General features: G+C 38.3%; 1 protein-coding gene across 3 annotated transcripts in view; it reads left to right on the top strand.

Moving 5' to 3' along the window:
• Positions 1 to 21,142, top strand: part of KIF16B (kinesin family member 16B) — a 141,601-nt gene extending 120,459 nt beyond the window's left edge. For all 3 annotated transcript variants that reach the window (XM_074918368.1, XM_074918280.1, XM_074918193.1), the window contains 2 exons: positions 3,880 to 3,963; positions 19,633 to 21,142. In XM_074918368.1, the coding sequence (XP_074774469.1) occupies positions 3,880 to 3,963; positions 19,633 to 19,791 (243 nt within the window). In that variant the 3' untranslated portion in view covers positions 19,792 to 21,142. The remainder of the gene's footprint in view (positions 1 to 3,879; positions 3,964 to 19,632) is intronic.
• Positions 21,143 to 22,038: the final 896 nt, after the last annotated feature.

Below are 22,038 nucleotides of genomic sequence, written 5' to 3'. Positions count from 1 at the left end.
CCACAACACATTAATCTCATAGTTAAGGTGTGACCCTTGAAGAATTAATTTGAGGCAGAGGGTACACAGGCATTTAATTCTAAAAGAATATTTTATAGTCCTGAATCTGGATAGTGTGAAATTCTCTTACGGTGTTTGAGCCAAGGCAAACATCTCAATGCAAAATCTATACCTGCAGATCTCTTACATATTTAAGTGACAGAACAAATGTGGCTCAGCCACATACTGTGCTGTGTGCATTAACCTGTAGCGGTGGTAATATCATCTGAAGTGATGGTGCAGTTTTTTAAAGGCATTGTAGCGCTACTAGTAACAAAATTTTAACTTACTGAAATACTTGCCACTGCAATTTGGCTTAAATTGAGTAAGGTATTTTATATCAACCTCAAAATTCTCTTGAATCGTTGTGTTTCTGAGTCGCTCACAATTACATTCAGAGTCTGTATGTCAAATGAGATAGATCAGGACAGAGGATCTTTATAGATAATTATTGTAACATCTATCACTACTTCACTATATTTATATTGCTGGGCTGGTGTTCTTTTTTTATAAACCAAAATCACAATGAGATGAAAACATTTTATCTTGGCTCTGCATATTTCTGGAATTCTTGCACCAACATTTTTTTTCCCATGCTAAAGGAGTAACTTCATAAGTCGGAGTGACAGAGATCAGTGGTGTATATGTATAAGCACACTACCTCTGCTAAATATACTAATACTGTATTTTTGTATAAATATACTACAACGGACCAGCTTCTTGTTACAGTGAAATTAAGCAGGACTACATAATTCATATTGCTGCACGAATGGTTCTAGTTCTCATGTTGCAAAGATAATTTTAAAGGTGCAAACTGGGTGGAAACTGGTGCTGTCATGTCTCCATTAAGTGTTTGGACAGCCGGAAACTCAAGCCTGGAGAGTTTTGAATGTCGTCTATTTTTTTTTTTTTATTTTATTCATTTTGATGGGGATTAGGCTCTTTGCATGTAGTGAAGTAGAGCACATTGGAGTAATACAGGGTTTCCAAGAGTTGCTGAAGTGATGATGAAATCTATAGCTGGAGGTTTTTCTGTCATATAGTTGGGTGGTCATCTGTCATGTGAAAGAAACGTCTCCATTTTTTATTTGAGATGGATATCTGGCAATCATTTGGCTAAAAGAGGAGCCAGAGGACCCTTGGGAAAGCGTGGGACACAGAAATGTTCCAGCAGGCCTGAGGCTGTGCACCTTCTGCATCAATCCCCATAGAGATTGTGACTGCAGTAGATGATCAGTCCTTTGTAATGTAACCTCTGCAGGATGCAGAATCCTTCCAAGTTACATATGTGTATGTATAGGTATATTCTGTACATAGATATGTGTATTACAAACATAAGTAATGTATATATGTGTGCCAAGCGTAGTTCAACACGTTGGAGTTTTGATCTGGGTGGAGGTTTTTATTATTATACGTAGTTCTCTAAGTCCAAAGTATTCATATCCAGGTCTTGACCAGCAATAAAATTATGATTTTCATTTTGGTTCATGTTGTGACTTTGAACATTTCAAAGCCAAGTTTACTGGCTAAAGCCTTTCTCTTGTGTATGAAATTCATGACTGTAATAATGGACTTTCACTGGCTTGGTTTCAAAGCTTTGTGCATTGTACTGATTTGGGAGTTAAGAAAGGTTAAAACTATGTCAGTATCTACTTCAGTCTGAATGAGTTTGGCAAAACTTAACTGGCTTTAGAAAATGCAACTATTTTTCTTCTAAGATGCATCCAGAGAGCTAACAGATTCCCTAATCTTGCCTGTCCCAAAGTTTTGTAGAATCAGTCCCCAAATCCTTGTTAAAATCAAACTTTATTTAGATAAATAAATAATTCCTGACTTTATCTGTAATAACTTGTTTTGACTCTACAGAGTATGTCTGAGGATGTTGTAGCAGTATGTTTTTTCTTTGTGCAAATTGTTTTTTAACAGACACTATTTTAAAATTCTATAATGAATGTATTTAGTAGCCAGTAAGTATAAAAACAATCTCCATAGGGCCAGGAGAGGATTATGGTGGTAGTTGTTTTACCTTGCTTGTTTCTGGCAGTGACATGATGCAGCACTATTCAATAAAATATAATTTCTGCAGGGGTGGGATTTTGAAGTCCTTGAAAATATTAGCACTTACAATCCTGAATAGGTTAAGGAGTGAGTAATGCAGTGAAAATAAGTCCCAGGGATGTAATTATAGGATACTGTTTGGTTGTGTACTGCTTGTCCTGCCAATATGAAGAAGCAGGCACACCGAGAAGTGTTGGTTGGAGAAATTTGAGGGATATAATTGGGACATGCTGGCAAGACTGATGCAGAGCAGCATTCTCTTCCATCTCCTCTGGTGCCCCACATCACTTTATATTGCTCATTTAAAGATGTCTAGGCATTTCTTTTAAATTATCCAAGTTGGAGTTGAACCAGAGAATGGGAATAAATTATTTGTATTGCAGAATTCCTCTGTATTTTAAAGATGCTTACATTCAGTGTTAATAATGAAGCTCCTCATTTAATTCAGTATATTTCTGCTCCTCGTAACCAGCTATAAATTCTCGACAGTCCTGTATGTGCTGATATACTAGAAAATGATGCATCTTGTTTATTATTTCAATATCATCAAATGGCCAGGGGAATTAACGTAGGAGGTATTTGTGCCTGCAAAACAACTCCAGCAATACCAGTGTGAGTGAGGTTGCATATTTCTGTCTCATACAGTGAAATCTAGGAAGAAATTCTTTTTGATGTGCCTTCAAGTGCAGACACAAATTATGTGGAGAGGACTTGCTGTCTTGTGCATCACTCCCAGCAGCAGTGGCTTAACAGACCAAGTTTGTTGGTACTTGTTAGCAACTTTTGAGTATTTTGTGTGTTTTCCAGATACAGCTGCTGGAATTGGTTCAAGCATTATATTAGGTGCTGTATAAGAAAGGAGGACAGTTCCCTTGCTCTCTCCCTTACCAGTGTAGCTTGCCACAGTTCTTACTGGAAGAGAAATGAGAAGATATCTTTGAACACCTCTGTGGGAGAACTCCTAAAAGGACAGATCTGAAGATTTGTTTAAGAGTTGTGCTGCTGCCTTGTTTTCATTTTCAGTGTGATAAATAGGATTTTGCTTACTTGTGGGTTCTCTTCAGAAATTAAAGCTATCAGCTTCCAATGTGGACACACATCTGAATGTGATTGACCTACAGTTGAGTTACAGCTTAAGAAGTCCCACTTCCCATCATCTTAGCTGCCATCACAGCATACATCCATACGTACTGTGAAAGAGGAAGTTGTAGTTCAAGGCACAACAAAAGGTCCCTCAGGTCCGGTTCAGGTGGCAGCTGGAATCCAGCAATGCCACTTCCACAGCATAACTTCAGTGATAGTTCTTAGATCCAATGATCTTCTGTTTACAATACAATATAAGAAAGGGCAAACAAACTACATGACAGTACAGCTGGAGACCATGGTTTTTAAGAGACCGAATGGTCGGTCTGTCTTTCTTTCTTTCTTTCTTTCTTTCTTTCTTTCTTTCTTTCTTTCTTTCTTTCTTTCTTCTTATCTGATGTGATAGCACTAACTGAGTTTGCAAGTTTCTAATCTTTGTGGGCAAACAGTGGCAGTCTAATTCCTAAATTTGCTTTCTGTTGCTAATTTATAACAAAATGTGTTATTATCTTAGCAGTATGACAGACCAAATCATAATAATGTCAGTAGAAATGTGCAATGTAATATTTGCTAATAGCATATAGTGTAGCTCATAAATATTTGGTATTTTCTTCTTCCGAGTTTCTTCGCAGTTTAAATAGAATTTTCTCATTTGAGCTTGTCACTTTTGATGCCGATTCATCCTTTAATGTCTTCCAGCTTGCCACTTTAGAATTCCCTCCGAAGAAGCTCTTTGGGAACAAGGATGAACGAGTGATTGCAGAACGACGGAGTCACTTAGAGGTAATGCCAACTCTTTAACAGGTTTCTGCAGTGTATTTAGGTGGAGTACTCTCTGCTTGACCAACAGAAAACATTCCCATTTGGTCAAAGTTAAATAGCCTGTTTGTAAGTACAAAGTTACTTGCTGCCTCATTTAACACAGGAGATGGCAGCAGTAGGTTGCAAAGTAACAAAATATGCCTTTAAAAAAAATTAATCCTAGGATTAATCCTAGGAAAAATAACATCTCTTTAGAGATATTCATAGGAGGCACATTTATTTAAGGGGGAAAGGTTGTGAGTGAGGTAAGTGTTCACTGTAGACAGATGGTCTCTGTGCAAGACAAGATTAAAAAAAATATTGCTACTTTAAATGCAATTTGTTAGCTGAAGATTTACTATTTTATCATAGTTACTATATCCAAATATCTCATGACAGAACGATAGTGATATTTAAGCATTTTTGAGCTTTATTTTGTAACCCAGCTTTCTGAGTGTATTTTTCTTTCAATTAATTTTACAAATTAATTTTTTTGTGGAAAAGGTTACTGAGTTTATGAAGGTTTGGGGTTTTTTGCTTGCTCTGTGGTCCCACATGGATGGCATAATTTTGACTCCTATCACACATTAGGTCTTTATATTTCTATGTTAATGCATGTGTTATTGCAGGCCAGGGGCAAGAGGCGGGGTTTTGGGAAAGAAGAGGTGTGAACAAAGACTAAACTATACACCCCGCAACTGTGTTGTAGCCAGATGGGGATTACTTGATCATGCAAGTCATTAAAAATTATATTCTTTTTAGAGCTGAAGTAGCATTAAGTACAGCTTTAGAGAAATTAATATAAAAGTAGATTGCTTCCAACTGGAAACTTTTATTACATGTATTGAATTTTTTTCTACATACTTTACCTTTTCTTTGATCTACCAACAAAACATCCTCCCACTGACTTTTGATGTCAGGCTGTCTTACATGCAGCACAAATTATAATCTCTCTTTTTTTTTTTTTTTTTTTTTTTTTATTTCATGTCCTCTATAGAGGGCATAAAGACATGGCCACATTCCAGTCTAGTACTCAATTTGCATATTTTTCTACCAGTAAGAAATTTAATCCCTTAATCTTTGTGACCTTTCATCGATTTACTAACAGATTTTATTCTAATATTTCTAAATGTTAAAACTGTTGTTCATGCTTTGACCATGGTCATATAGTTCTTATAAGCTCTCTATATAGTCAGTTTTTACCTTAAAATTAAATTGTATCTATTTTAACTAAATTAAGTAATTAAAACTTACTACCTATATATTTGCAAAGGTAATAATAGTAATATGTCCACTGTTAACATGAATATGTTTTACTGTATGTTAGATAGCACACTTGACCGTGCCACTTAATAATCCTGACAAATCACTCGGTGTTGGAGAAACTGAAGATCCCCAGTGACTAAGGGAAGGTTAGATAAAGAGGACAAGGAGCCAAGCAAACATTACCATCCTTGCAATGAGGAATTTAATGCAACAAGCTGATAAAAACCCCCTTATGTCTAGATTTCTAATCATGGTATTTTCACTATATATTTTGCAGTAGTTCACTCTGGCTTTGCCAATGGCTGGAGAGTTTCAGCTAACATAGCTGCAGCCTCTGTGGTGAAAAGAGAAACCACTTTAGTGATGGTTTCCAAAGTCACGTAATGCTTTGAAGGCTCCAAGCACATCTTGAGTTATACTGGGAAAGTATTTGGCAGGCAGAGAAAGTGTGATAGTGGAAGATGGCACAGGCACCGGTTCTATTTAAAATACTGGCTGTTACTGCCTTGTGGCTTTCAGTCTGGTATGAGCCTTGAGCACGCTGCAGTGGGCTAACCAGCAAGTAGTGGATTGCCTCTGTAAGGGACGTGGTTTCTTGGCCTTTTGAGCATAGCACATTTTTATGTGGGAGTTCAATCAGGTAAAAGGTGAGAGCATTAGACCTTGGTAACAAGCAGAAACATGGCTTGTATTCAGTTGACTTTCACACCTGATCCTATACCTTGATTTGCTGAAAACCCTTTGCAGTCTCTTTCAAGCCTCACAGGTGATGTGTTGTTATAGCTGTAGTATGGCATAAAAGCTTATTTGATTGTTCCACATGGTTAGTCAAGAGCTAATGAGCTAATACAGCATTTTTAGAAAAAGCAAAATACAGCTTCCAGGCCAACAAAAATGTTATGTTCTTATCCAACGTCTGAACTTACTTTATTGACTAAAAATAGATGACAGCCTGACAAATATCAGTCTGGTAAGTGTTATGAACAAAAATATTCTGTATTATAAGATCATTAGTAAGAGCTGTCATCCCAGTGGTGGATGACAAAGACATTTCTCTGCTCTTCCAGTTTTTGCATTAGATATTTATACATCTTGAATAGGCTGTGACTTCAATGTTGTTTTTCCTGAACTTTCTGGATTTAAGTGGGATAGTGCAGCTTTGCCTAGTCCAGTGCTTTCCATAGGTCACCTCTGAGCAACAGCATTTTATTTCTTTTGAATTTATATTTTTTTGCTTTTTTAACTATGCACATAACAAATTAACATTCAAACGCCAATGTACACCTGTGTGAGGGATAAAACAATTTAAGCTGTCATTCCAGTCAGTCTGACTAGAATATTTGATGGAATTAGCAGTTGGTTACTGAAATGGCCTTTCAGGCTCTCTTCTTTACATCAAAATGAAATTGCAGCGCTCAGTCTGATCTGGGAAAATGAAGCAGATAGATTGGGAGTCATTGTAGGAACAAAACTATTCATCCAGTTAACTAAATGTACAACAATCAGAGAGCTGGTTCTAGTGCAGATAGTGAAACTGTTATTTGACTCACTTTGGCTTTAGTCAGGGAAATTTTCCTTGTGTGTAATTATAAAAAGATTTGTCCAAAACATCCTGTGTGGGACAGTTTAGGAAGAGTTTGGTTTTTCCTACACATCACCTTGGATTCTTGCCACAGTAGAAGTGCTGAGAACAGCAGAGGGGTTTGTGGTACCTTTCAAGTCAACTAGAATCAGGGGGGGCTGGCTGTAGGGTTTGCTTTATTTTAAGATTGTCATGTAGTGTGACCTTGTTTCAGCTTGAGATTAGAACTGGGTGTATTTCATCATAGGGGAGATGAAATTACTTGGAGTAAAAGACTCCAGAGAGCCCATAAATGATGAGGACTGTCATTTAAAAATCACACTAAATGCAAAGTTCTTGTAAAACATTAAGTTCTTTATCCTAGTTGGTACAAATGCTTAATAACCAAAAGCTTCACACTACCTTGTTGGTAGGAAAGCATGTTGTGTGTACTATTTTCATGTGAGATGAACCTGAGGAAAAGTCTTTGATCTCTAGTGTAATTTGTAGTTGCAATGTGAATACTTTTGCTTTGGTGTTTCTTGGTAATATAGTCTTTTGAGCAATATCTTACATTTCCATAGAGGTTTGGAAAAACAACATGCAGGTCTGCACAAAGGTTTTGCCTGTGCATCTTAAGAGAATCACCTAAATTGTATTTAAAATTACCTATCCAAAATGCCCCATTGCAATCTCTTAATTTGGTATTTCATCAGGGACCTGTTGCAGGGCAAAACTCTAAATTAATTGTTCCGCAGTCTAAAGACTGTAATTTCAGAGCCAACTTTGCTTGATTAAATCCGCCTTAAATGAAACAGCCAAGAGTTCTTTTGATTAAAGTTAATGAATAGAAGTTAGTGTGTATCTATCCTTTCATGCAATTAGAAATCAGCATATAAGAGTATAGGATCCTTTTTTACAACAAAATCGGATGATGTATATTCCTTTTTTTATTTTTTATGCAAAAACTTTGTAAAGGAAACACATGTCACCAGAGATGCGTGATTCGGTGAATGTATTTGTTCCTGGTGTAACTGCAAGATATTTTTTATTTCTTGGTGACTTGCTAGATCTCTGGGTGACAGTAAAAAGTTTTCCTGAAATCCCAACTTCTTTCAGTACTGCATTTCTGTATCCTATCATTCCCATGATTATTTTTCTTCCTCTCTTAAACTTGTGCTTTATTGTAGTAATGAAGATTATTAGCCTCATTTTCCCATTGTGCAGCCAGAAGAACCGGGCAGGACTAACTGTCTAAGCTGACATAGCAGATTGAGTCCTGTTTCTTGACTCCTTGGCCAGAAGCCCTGCAGTCATGGAGACACTAGGCTTGCTTTTCTGCTCTTGCTGTCACCAGTGTGCTTAGGGAAAAAACCAATTGTTATGCTAACAAAATCCCAGTAGGTTGTTGCTTAAAGGAAGACAAAGAATCCCCCAGGCCTCAGCCTGTCTCCTTGTCTCTGCTTCCTTTTTCCCATTCCCTATTCCCACTGATGCATTTCGTCAGGTTGGTTTGTGGACAGCAAAGGGGAACAAGCAAAATCCCTGATTGGGGATAAACTGGCAGACAGCTCTACAGTTGGTAGGAGTCATGTGTTTCCTTTTGATGCTACTTGCAGAGCTTGGGGAATGAAAGAAACTTAACCTGTAACAGTATGGTAAGGCAAGCCTACATCAAGTTTTGTAGGAGCACATACATCTTCCTGGCATTGTCTCTGCTCTTCTTTTTTTCTTGGTACTTTGAACCTCTTAAAAAGACAAGCTCAATTTATTTAAAATTAATAATACAATTGTCCTTAACCTCCTCACTTCCTCATGTCTGCTGATGAGGTTTTCAATGATAGGTGTTAATGCAAGAAGCAGAAATAAATCTTGTATGAACTGCTGTGATGGTTTTAAGCCCTGCCAACACCAGAGACCATGTTGCCATTGTCCCTCCCCCACCCTCGGACACAAGTAGGGCACAAACCCTGGGTTAAAATAAGAAGAAATTTAATACAACAGTGTAATAAGCAATCTGAACAACAACAGTAGCAATGATAACAACAATAAACAGCAATAACAGTAAACAAGACAAAAGATATACAGAGAAATACTGCAGTGGTTATGGACAGCTCGCTCGTGATGCTCCCCTTCACCAAAGCCACAAAGGAAAAAATTCCCATGCTCCCTCGACTGGACCTGACATCAGCATGGTATGAATAACCCGCCTGGAGATCCCTTCCCCGTCTCTGATGGCAAAACTTAACCCTATCCTAGCTGAACCAAGACAACTGCATAATTCAGTTTTGCCCTCAAATCTGTAGAATGCCTGGGGAAAGCTTCACAGACACCGAACTGACTGAAATACTGCTGTTCCCTACAGTTGAAATGAAACTTCCAAAATAAGATTCTTTAACTTGGAAGCCAAATGCTTTGTTTTGTGTTTAGTTTGTATTTTCAGCTGAGGTCCTTTGGAGGTGATAATTTCTAGGGGTTTTTTTAGTACAGGGCCCTAAAGCTAGCCACTCTGGCTTTCCCCTTTCAAAGTGAGATACTGCAGCTTTTGCATGGCTCCAAGAATCTGGTTCATAAGGAAAACCTGAAATAACGACAGTAGCACCTTTTCCTTGAACTTCATTCTTGTTATTTTAATATATTATTAGTTTCATAAATAACACCTCGCTGGCAACTAGCAAAAGAAATATCTGAGAAAAATTAAAAATCTCAAAATATTGGTCAGCAAATTTTGGCAAACACAATGTTTGAGATCTCATTTCTTGAGGTTTTCCTTGAAGTTATGAGGGCAGAAACATTTTAATGAGATTTTAGATGATTCTTCATCTGAATAGTTAATCTAAACTTCATGAGTACATCCCACTGGTGTTTATTTCACAGCCCCATCCCTTAATATGTTTAACTGAGACAACCTGCTTCATGCTAGTTACAGGTGAATTGATTTTCTATTGCAAAAACCCTGTCAGGTGGGGTCAGACTTACCATTTCTGTTTTGGTTTTTTTCCTGACTCTGACACCAGTCACAAAGACCTTTCAAAGCTACTGATTTTGGGTCGGTTCAAAGTGATTATTAAAAGGAAATTATTAGACTCCAGTATCAGCTTACAACAACATCCCTAATACCAAATCTTTTTGAGAAGAGCTTTAAAGCCAGCTGCTCGCCAGCCTGGCTCTTGCAGATTGAATGTTTGCCTCTGACAGTGCAGTTGTAAATACTGTTCTTAGAAGCATCTCAGTGAGATGGACTTAAGGAACCATTCAGAATACATTTGATAATCATTGAAAGATAAAAGGAAGCTTTTCCTTTTGTTACAGATGTGAATGCACACCAGATACGACTGCTAGCACAAAAGTGAGCTGCTGCAAATGTCAGTGTTTGATAATCCTAGAGATTTTTTCATACCCATAGACTGAACTACAGAATGCAGCATTTTGGAGTGATGGTTTTGATTTCCTACTAGAGGAACAGGGATGCAACAGGAGCACAGAGGGAAAGAGCATATATGCATCCACAAAGAGATGTGGTTAGGCCATATTATGAATATGAATTATATGAAATCCATGTCATAGATCATTTTCTAGATTAGGTATAGTTAGTCTGCACCAAGTGCCTTTCATAACCTGTAGTAACCATTTAAAAAAAAATAAAGAAAAAAACTAACTGCCTTTCAGCAACAACACTGGTGTCTTGCCTTGCCTGCAGACAGTAAGACTTTGCAGTTAGCCATCTGAGAGCAATTTCACATGTCAGAGTCCCAGCCTTCAGTGCATCATTGAGGCTGCCCAAGGCACCTACCTTTTCTTTGAAGCGACAGCCCTCAAAAAGGAGTTGTAGCAGCTCTGAGCAGTGAAGCATTTCATCTTTTTTTGGGTGGTGCTGCTTCTCATGTGAGACCCTGTTGGCTTCAAAAAGTTAATAAATAAAATTAATTTTACTTATTGATTACAGTCACTAGGTACAAATAAGTAGAAATTAGGACTTTGAGTACGTCAGCAGTTGATCCCATACCAATAAAAATGTTATTTTGATTAAATGCCGTAGACTCCTAGCCAGGCCCACAGCAAATGCAAGACATTATTTTTATAATAGCAATAGACGATAAAGATGATCATTTAGAAGGAATGAAAGCCTGGGGTTATTTTCTGGATGAGTTAATTTTAAGCTCTGGTCCAACAGGCTACTGGATGAAAAAAGAACAGTGAGCGTAAGCAGCCCCTTGGTCTCATTTACGCAAATTCGGTGCCTTATTCAAGATCAGGTCTGAAACCTGTTTTTCAGAGTTTTCTAGAGGTAACTTTGCATAATACACATACCCTTTTACAGTAACTTTGGTGTTTCTTTCTTTAGGTATGTAACTTCAGATTCCTACTTCAAAAACTGGATCTTTTGTGGTAAAATGTTTATCTCCATTACAACCAATTAACTAGGATGTGCAATTTGGAGGCCTTTTTTTTTTTTTTTTCCTTTCCTTTTTTGAGATTTTAGAGAATCAGAAAATAAGGATGTATGTTTATCATGATTTAGGAAGTCCAGAATATGTGACGGCATATAGTTTGAACTTCAGTTTAGCTCTACATCCTAATGTGCTTTGCTGTCAGTGCAGAATAAATTTCCCAACATCTTCCTACAAATCAAGTTTTGAAGTTGTGTACCTTTATCAGTCTCCAATAATGGCTCTCCAGATTCAGATGTGAGCAGATGAATAAGGGGAGCACTCGACCAAGGGCACTGGGTTGAAGTTGGTGCTATCCATTTTCAAAGCAAATGTATCAGTCATCCTCCAGCATCTGATTTCACCAAAGGAAGTAGAGGGTGATACATGTCAAGTGCTTCGGTAGCTGTTTGCCAAGGCCACTCCAGCAGATGACACGCTGTTGATGCTGGCCCAGGGATGCGTGGTAAATTCAATCCTGCTGTTGTTCTTTCTGAATAGATTTTGATAGGACTTGTTTTGACTTGTGCTCTGGAGAAAGATTGGTTTCCTTCACTAGTCAGGTCTGTTTTGATCTTTTTTTAATATGGCCCTTCACTTCCAAAAGAAGACTCTCACTGATAGAGCACCTGTAAATCATAGCCCTTGCTGCCTTTTTTTTTTTTCCTGTCAGCCTACAATTCAGTTTTCATTGGAGCTACTTAAAACCAATGAATATAAAGCCTGAATACATTCAGGCATTGTAAGAAATATTAAGTCCTGTGGATTTTAAATTAATTTCAGGCAGAATAAGATTGTAATTTGGGTTGTAAACTGACTTCAGAAGTTAATTCAATTGATGCAGCATAATAGTAATTCAACATAATGTGCTCATGCCATTAGACTTGCACAGAAAAATGCTCTAAATAGCTATAATGAATAGTTTGGATTTTGAAAACCTAGGAGAGCAATTTCACCTTGAATCATAACTGGCATCTCTCAGAATGCTTGTACATTACGAAAATTCAAAAAGGTATATGAATTCAAGTAAATTCCAGTACCACCTTGGGTAAAATTAAATTTTAGTGGCACTCAAACACTTCTGGAGATGTAGTGGTAAAATCTGCTTTCAACTGTATAGCTGTGGAGGAAACTAACCCTGATTCAAGGAATCTGCATTATGCTGTGCATAAAACACATAGGGAGAGTTTCCCAGGGGACTAAATGTGTAAACCCTGTTTTTTTTAATGGAAATCAGCTGCTTAAAGAGCTTGATTCTTACCTGCTTAGTTCCAGAGTGGTTTAGGTACTTCTAAACATGCCCAAAGGAGTGGTGTGTATGGTATTGCTGCTTCTCTCCGTGCTTAAGTCCACCACCAACGCAGAATGCTGCAGTGTGAGTGCCACTGCAGTGACAAGAACAAAAGTCTCCATAGTTCAGTTTTGTAGCTCCAAGAAAAGCAGAGGCTAAATTCTTTGCTATCAAAGTAAAATTCTGTTTTTATAGATCCAGCATTTACAGCCATGTTAACATTTGGGAAGCTATATAGGTAAATCTGTTCACTAACAAAAAAGCTATATTACATTTCTGGTAGGAGTTTTCAATCTTGTCTCCTGTCTAGCTGCTTAGCAAACAAGTTCAGTCTAAGAAGTTAAAAGTTTAGATATGTATATCACAGTCAAATTTGCAAGATATTTGCTAGTAAATTAAAGGAACCCCAACCTAGCATAATTTGCCATACTTGTATTATTTCTGTTAAGGGAAATCCATAAATCCTGGTTTCTTAGGAAACGCCGCCAGCCTACGGCACATGCAGCTGGACCCTGCAGTGATGCTCTGCTACCCCTAAAGCTGTGCCTCTCTGCTGCATCCCCAGTAACACTGGTTTTGGAGATGCCAGGCTTGCTTTCCTCTATTTGTAAGAGGACAGTCATGCAGCCAAAGTCTGTCGGTGAGACAGCTGGAAGTTTAATGTAGGTTTACTTTGGGAGAGCTGGCGATGTGCATTGTGTATGGCTATATATAGACTTCGTCTTGGATGGAAATCATCGGTGTATGGGGTGGAGTTGTATTTATATGTATAAGACATGCAAATACAGGGTAAGGTGATACTGATTGGAAAGTTCTTGATTTATTTATTTATTTATTCAGTGACTACTAGGCTTTATCTGTAAACAGCCTCACTTTTGATTAGGCCTAATCAAAGTGAACAGGAAGGGTTTGATTAAAACGAGTCAATCCTTTATTCTTGGCTTGTGTGATGTAAAGCCAGTTAATCCAGCCTTGAGCCTAATCAATGTCTGTCAATCTGAAGCAAATACCTCCCCACCCTTAATATCATCACTAATGCGGTGGTGACTTGTCATTTTCAAACATGCAAATATGTCTTTATTCTCCTGAAAAATCTCTTTGTGCTCACACAAGTTGTGTGCAACTAGAGCAAGGTCTCTGGTGCCTATGGGACAGACATTCTGGAGGCATTTGTTACCTCGGACTCCTCAAGGAAGCTTTGCACAACTCTGTCTAATACTGTAGGTTTTTGTAAGGTGAACCTAGCTATCCTGGTGTTTCTACAAAAGTTACCAGCTCAAGTGATCATGTCATAATTTTAGAAGCTTTCTCTCCAAATTTTTCACAGAAATAAGATCCTTCAGGCAGCAGGTAGTCTCCCAGGCAGTAAGTCTTTTTCTCATTGCTATGAAATCACAGCTGCACGTAATGACCTAAGGGTGTGTGCAAGAGATAAATGTGTACAGATCCAGAGGTGACATTAGGTACTTCCTGAAGGGCCTTGAAATATCACTTGAGATATTGAATATCACATGCTGTCCTGCTCCCATATTTTATTCAGAACTGCTTTATGATATCTTGCAATATATGTCAAAGTGTTGGGGAAAAGAATTTAAGCCTCATGTTTTCTTTATTAAAAAAAAAAGAAAAACCCACAGAAGACCAAAATTTTTCTGACCCAGTTCTATCTGATGAGTGGAGGGGTGATCCTAGTCTTGAATGGCTGAAGGTGAAGATATTAATCACAGTCTGTGTTTGGTCCCCCATCCTTTGAGCTGCTGTACTCCTAAGCAATGCCACCTCGTATTTTATATTCTTGCTATCTGCCAATTCTGTCCCTGCTTGCTCAAATTTAATAAATCCAGAAATTGATCTGACACTACTTTTAGAGAGCTATTAGAGCATTATGCTGTCAATTACTCGCTCCTAATTAGCCAGTTTAGCCTCAGGTGATCCCCAGGGGAAGGGGAGATGGGTTTAGTGGCAGGCACAGGACAGAAGCATAACTGTGGTGAACCGAATCATGACATGGAGGTCTGAACTATCTGTGCAGACCTCAAGAGGAGCCTGTTGGGACCACTGCCTGGACAAAACACCTTGGTTTGGACAGCTTGAATACCCCTTGCTGTGTAATGTTGGGTTATTTGGCATAAAAGAACCTGATCCCTTGGCACTCAGTTCATAAAGAAACTACCTTTGGCCAGTGGTTTTTCTTGTCCAATGAGAAGTTTGAATCTTATTTTTCTTGGGAAGATGTACGATCTCTTTTCATCAGACTCTGTATTTAGTATCACCCTACAGGGCCCTTTGCCACCCTGAAGTCTCCGTGGGACACCATCGCCTGTTGGTGCCATTTAAGCTGAACTTTTTTTTCGTGAGTAGAGACTGTAGTTAGTGATGATAGCTGACATTTATGCAATGTTTCATATTTGAAAAAGTACCCTAGAAGTAATTTTTTTCTCTTCAAGACATCTTTGGAAAGGTCCAAAATAGAGCAAGTTGGATAATTTGGGAAAGTGTCCCCCAGTGTTCCTTTTCCTTTGCATATGCCCAACAGTTTCCTTCTAGGAGACAAAGGCAGGAGATGCACTCCCATTTCTGCATTACAGCAGGCTCCCTTTCCATGTGTTGTCTTCTAAGCAGATCCTTATTTTTGTGATCACACATTGGACCCAAGCATGTTCCTGTCTGCTTGTCTTGGGCTGGAGTCTTCCTCAGGAAGGTCTTACTTTGCAAATATATCATTGCAGTGTAATGTCGTTTTTCAGAGTTGGGGAGTAGCTTCAATCTGTCTCTTCTGTAATCAGATTCCTGTCCTATAGAAAACAGCTGTTGATACCTGTGCATGCTTTGAATAATTCAAATCAAGATTTGATTTAAAGCTTGCAGCACTTAACACTAGTCAACTGAATAATTATGTGATGGGTGCTGAGAGAAATGAGTGTCTGTACTGAAGGGAGAGAGGAACCAATGCTAGACGTTACATGAGCAAGTTAGTCCTGCTGCTGCCACCGATGACCTTTTGTGACCTTGTGATAAAGCTTTTGACTGTCACATTGATGTGTAGGTGCTTAAAGGGGGGCTATTGTTTCAAGGAAAAGAGGCTATTTCAAAAATCCCCAAAGCTGTGTCAGGTTTATCTTACTAAAGTTTTTGGTGTTTTCAGCTCTGTCAAGTGTTAACAGTCAATATTTATACCACTAATTGTAAAGTGTTATATTTAAAGAATTTAAAATGCTGCATTTTTTAGGAAATTGGTAGAAACAGCAGTAGGAAAGAGAACGCTTAAAGTTTCTTCACTTTCTGGAAGTACCAGAGTTGATGAGTTTTTAAACACACCGGAGTTTAATGAAAAAATCCAATTCTCGCTAAGCTCCGCTATTGGTCTCTGAGGCTGTGGCCGTTTGTAACGGATTATGAGAACAATGTCATTGAACTGCATTTCTCTTTAATATGCCATAACTGAAAGGATAAGAACACTTCTACATTCCCGAAAGCTTTTTGATTGTAATAACTTTAAGTTATGGTTTTATACTAAAATGTATAAAATTATGAGGTCCCCACATCATGAAGTAGTGCAAGAATCATTAGAATGATTTTGCTGTGCTGATGGATTAAGCATGAGATGAATGCTGGCCTACTGCTAAAAAGGTGAACCCTATTAAAATCATTTTTAATAGCTTTAAAATGGTTGCCATTTTTCTCTTCATGTAATTAAAAGGGAGGGAAAGCTACCTGAACTAGTAAGTAAAGAAAAACCTGTGGGCCTCACAACACTTTATCCAGTCTTCTTTCATTTGCAAACACTTGGAATGCAAAGTTAAAGCTTTCAGTTATGGCTGTCATAAATTTTTAAGTTAGAGTCTGTGAAGATCATGATATGTGCCAAGAGGGCAAGACCACTGCTTTTTTCTATTTTGGATTTTTTTTATTAACCTGGTTTTCTTTGTACATGCGAAACGTATTTCCGTTCTCTGAACTGGTGTTCCTGAATGTGTGTTTAGACTGAGCAATGAACATCATGTGTAAGTTACACATTTAACATCCCTGTTATAGTGCCAGGGTCCTGTGTCCTCATACTGAGACGTTTACAAATCTGTAATTAGGATATTTTCCAGCAAACCAGCAATGTAGCAGCTTGAACACTATTAGTGAAATGAAACTCCTAAGTGCATTTGGAAGAACACCGATTGCCAGACTAAATGATCCAGAGCAAATGGCTAGTGTTTTAAAAGACTTAAGAAACAAAAATAAGAATAAAATTAAGTCTTTTGGAATATTTGTAGCAGTTATACAGTTTTTTCATTCCAAGGTAATCATGCAAACTTAGCAAAAGTAGGATTGCTATAACATAGTGCTTTGCATATGAGGGACGATTTAGATGCTAATGGTGAAGTGCTGGTAGGAAGTCATAGCACTAATTTGTATAAAAATTGGTCACGTTTCTGTGAAGGCACCCTGAGCTTGCCAGTCTCTGCTAAGAAATTTTTTAAAAGGAACACATCAAAAGATACCAGAGTGCTTCTCGCCTAGTTTTAACTCAGCACAAATAACACTATTCTGTAAATAGAGAAAATTTGTATCTGCTGTTGGAAATGGATTAATATAAAAGCTTTGAAAACTACTCTCCCCCTGCCCACTGAGTCCTGACAGAGGAGATCCTTTCATCTAGCCTTGCTCCCACTTCAGCAGCTTGCAGTGGCCTCCTGGATTGAAACAAAGTCTGTATCAAGTCCCTTCTAGATCACTGAGAAAATTTTCTATCTGTCATCTCTTGGCACTTGTTGTTTTTGTGCTCCTGCCCCTCTCCCAGCTTTTTGTGACCCTTACCCTCTCTCTGTTTGGGAAGTGTCTTTCCACCCACTGGTAAGGACCACTCTTCTACCACTTCCTTCCACTTCATCATCCACATTGTAGCCAACAGGAGAGAGCAACCTTCCCCCTAACTGCATAGCCACAGCTCTTTAATTGAGGCATATGCTTGTCATGTGAGCAAACACTTCTGCCATCAATCACTGTTCCCCTCACTATGGGACTTAGCTCCTGGCCAGCAGTTCTGAGCAGAGCAGCCTTTATTTCATTGAAGCAACATCTTCTTTGTGTCAAGGGCACATCAGCTCTATGCTGTGCTAACACATCAGCATTGCAAACAAGGACAAATGGAGATATGGGATTTAAAAGAGGGCTAATTTGCTCAGAGGTGGTTGTTGAAGAGCACATAATGCCAAGCCAGATGGCTGGAAACCTTCATAGAAAATGAATTCCATCATAATCTGGTAGGGTCTGCTTTTTGCCATTTTCCCAAGGATCTTCTTCATGTTCAAAGAATCTGTGATACTCACTGAGCAATTCCTATGTGCAGATCTGGGAAAATAAGTATACCTGCTGTTCCTAGTGTTTTCCTGTCAGATAAGTATACGCTTATAGCAGGGGGACTTTTTGCTCTGCCATTAAGCTATCATGCCAAAACAATGAATAATGGCTCTACAGGAAAGGCATGACAGTCAATTATCTGGCCATACATACTAAGGTGAATGCAATAGGTCTCGTAATGTCTCTGGTGAGAAATTTTCCTATCTTTGAGCCTTCAGTAGCTGTAAACTGGAATTACTGCAGTGAGTTTTCAGTACAGTGCTAAAACTTGAACAGGACATGGATGTTTTACATTTGATTTTCTACCATATTCATCCTTTAGGCATTACTGGATTGGGACTTTTTTTAAAGGACCCTACTTTGTGAACTAATTATGACAAATGTTGATATGACATCTGTTGCTGACTTTAAATTACCTCTTAGTCTGCTGGAATTCATCTTGAAGGCATTTTTGTAATGATTTTTTTTTTTAATGAACATTAATACAACCTGTGGGAGATCTGAATAAAAAAGAATATTCACCAATCCTGCCAAGAGAATATCTTATGTGTCAGCTGCTTTTTTGTTGTTGTTTTTTGTTATCCTGCTTTCTGTGATATTAATACAGCTGGTTTCCAAGGCACTTAAATAGGTGACAGGTTGTCATACTGTGCAGGAATTCTCATTGAGAAGAGAGTGAATAATTAGGACTGCTTCCCAAACATAGAACCACTTCCATGACCCAAAAGCTGCTGCATTCAAATAACTAAACCTTGTGGTCTTCAGAGGAGATTGTGCTGTTCTGTCCTGAAGCTGTGTTTCCCACTGCATCCAAGATCTGTGAATAGTTTCTCGAGTTATCTTTTTCTGTGGTCAGTCTGTAGCAGAGCAAAGGAGTTTATCCCTGTGCTCCAGATGAGATTTCCCTTACAGCTAACTGGGTGACATTGGGTAGTTCATTAGCACTGGTCTGATCAGTGATTTACCTACTGTGTTTCATTCAGAAGTTATAAATATGACTTGTTAAATCATCCTAAATGTTTGTAATAATTCAACCTATATGTGAAATAACCTCATCAGGTTTGTGAAAACTAACTTAGTGTATATTTGTCACAATTTCTCTAGATACAAATGGATGCAAGTTGCACAGCAATTGGTGAATACTAACTTTTGGGAAGGGGAAGGCTTCTTAAGTGTAAAACTTCTTAAAAATAATAATAGTTTAGAGGGCAGCTCAGTGAAAAGATTCTGAGATAATAATGAAGTCGTGCAGTCTTTGTGCAGATGGCCTTGATCAAAACAAATTCTTTTTGATGCAAGGATTGTTGAGGCTTGATGAGGGAAAGATTTCTGAAGTCCTTTTGTGTCCATATGTAGTGAAATTCCCACAGAATAGATTGGAGGTTCACACCTGCTATAGTGTTTGGTAATGCTAGACGGCAGTATTAGCAGGTCATGATTAGCAGAAAGCATTACATGTCTACAGAATAAACCAGTGAGCGTCACACAAGCACAGAATAAAACAGTTACTAAGCTGGCCAGATGAAGAAAGTGGAAAATATTTCTTTTCTGCTTTTCCTGAGCTTAATACAGACATTTCAGTGGACCCGTTTTATGGATGGATTTAAATGCTGATGGTTATTAAAAGGACTTTTCACAGTCTGTGGACATCTTGTTACTTTCTTTTATACTGCTATTCATTTAATTCTTTAAAGTGGTCATAATCAATTTGATCAAGTAAACCTTATGGTATTTTGCATTTTGTTCCACAGAAATACCTCAGGAGCTTTTTCTCTGCAATGCTGAAATCTCCATCATCTCCGCTGCATGTTGATAAAGTTGGGCTAACTCTGTCAAAACACACCATATGCGAATTCTCACCCTTCTTCAGGAAAGGTGTTTTTGACTATAGCAGCCATGGGACCAGCTGATTTTTGGGCCAGGATCCTTCTGCCGGAGGAGCACAGTCGGAGTAGTGCCTTCACTTTTGCAGTGTGAGAGAAATGGGGGGAAGAAAAAAGGTATCTTCCTCCATACCTGGAAAGCTGCATCAAAATTACTCCGGTTAAAGACAGCTACACCCTGACGCTAGCCTGTGTCCTTTACCAGCTCTCATATTAGTGCCTGCATTTTCCTGACATGGGGTATACTGACATTTTTGTGTAAGTTGCTCTGTTAATACTGTACAAAGATTCTGATTCTCGTGCTGAGTTTGGATCTGCTCCTTAGCGGGAGTGCTTCCTTCCCATTTGCTCAGACAATTTGTTCTGGTGGTGCGAGAGCATCTCGTGTTTACTGTGGCGGTGTGTCATGCTGACAGAGGGTTTGTAAGCAGCCTTTCGGTTTCTGTCCAAGCTGTTCCTTAAAGAACACTTCCTTTTTTGTTTCCTTGTAGTATACTGTGGTGTTTAAGGTAATGGTCATGCTCCACTGTTGTTTCATTTATCCCCTCTCAGACCCCCATTTTAACTATTTGACTAATTGTATAGTTTTCCTCAGAAGAGTTACAGGGCCTGAGTAACTTGAATGTTTACAAAAATATATGCAGCAGAAAGAATATAATTTAAACCAACCCTGTAAAAGTCTTCCACACTTGTTTGTTTTGAAGCAGAACGAATTACTCGCCATTAATTAAGAAGCAGAGGAAGCAATAGTTACTGAAGAATGCGGTCAGCATCTTTTCAGATTTTCTAATTACCCAGACTCTAAGTGGATACTGTGCACTATACAGAGCTCATAGCTATGCATAAAGCTAATGCAAAGTGCTATATTTCTTTTTGTGAAAAATAGCTTCTTCACAATAGCCTAACACCGTAAAACCTGAGTTTTATTTTCATCAGTTAAAATTTACAGGATTTGACTAATAGTACTTTAAAATTACTCAGGACTTCTTCAGACTTGCACATGTATATACAGGTAGAACTCATTTTATATTGCTGCAGATCCAAAAATATATATACACTGTGACTGAAATTGAGTATGTGTACATGTTAATGTATAATTGGTTGTATAAAACTCAGAATCAAACAACCTCCCATTATTAAAATGTATAATGAAAGGTAGGCTTTGTGTGCCATTTGTTATGAGTGTGAAACATTTTGTGAGCTGCCATCACTGAACACCAGTAGGTCTTGGTAATCAAACTATTTCATGTTGTAGAAAATGGTTGTTAAAACCCAAAGAAACAACACTGGTGACACTTTTATTTCATGACCTAAATTATAGGAACATCAATGTTTTACATTTAATGTGATGTATGAAGATAATTGGGTTCCATTATTAAGCCTAGCCTGCTACAATAAGCATTTCTAATTAAAAAAAAAAAAAAAAGTCAATTTTCAGAGTATTTTTATTATTTTGATTAATTTCAATGAAAACAAAAGTTAGGATAAAATTTCTAAACCACCAGAACCCTATTATCAGCAGGGTAGACTTTAATGTCTTTGGATATGTCTGACTGTATCTGACTCTGACTTAGGCATCGTAATACCTTCAACTGGGAGGCAGGTTTTTAAGCTAAGCATTCCAGTCAAACCTGATGCTTCTCAAACTGTTTTGCACCGTGTCCCAGCCGTTCCCTGTCTCTGTCATGCACATCTGCGCTTCATCACTGACAGGGACCTGACCTTGTGATCCTTACCATGCCTGTGCCTGTACTGCACCTCTCCAGTCTCTCCCAGAGCCTTTCTGTGCACACATCACCCCCCCACAGGAGGCCATGTCCCCCCTTCCTCCTTCACCTCACTGTTTGGCTTTGCTTGTTCTTCCCAAACCAGAAAAGTGGAGGTTGGGTGCTTGCTGGGTTCCTATGGTCAGCTGAGTAAGTGGAGTTTGATGTTGCTGCACATTTTAATGGAAGATTGGTAACATCACTCAGCTGTATTCCCCTGATGCACATAGTGCTTCAGAGGCAGAAATTGGGCATGATATTGCTGGTTTCCATATTTGACCCTAAATCTCACTTTAAAACCAGAGAGTCTTTTCTGTTTCTCCTTATCCGTTGGCCTTCTCCCCCTCCTACCTCATTGAAATGCAGCATGATAAGGAATTAATGTTTCAGAATTTTTAAAAATGGATTTTACACAACTGTGGAGCATTATTTCCTGTGTGCCACTTCTATGAAAGGACCTGGCAGTCCAAGAAATGGCAGGCTGCTTTATCTGCTGCACAAACCCAGT

This window comes from Athene noctua, chromosome 1, assembly GCF_965140245.1.
Source record: "Athene noctua chromosome 1, bAthNoc1.hap1.1, whole genome shotgun sequence".
Taxonomy (NCBI): Eukaryota; Metazoa; Chordata; class Aves; order Strigiformes; family Strigidae; genus Athene; species Athene noctua.
Note: the sequence above shows the minus strand (reverse complement) of the source record. Positions and strands in the feature narration are given on the sequence as shown.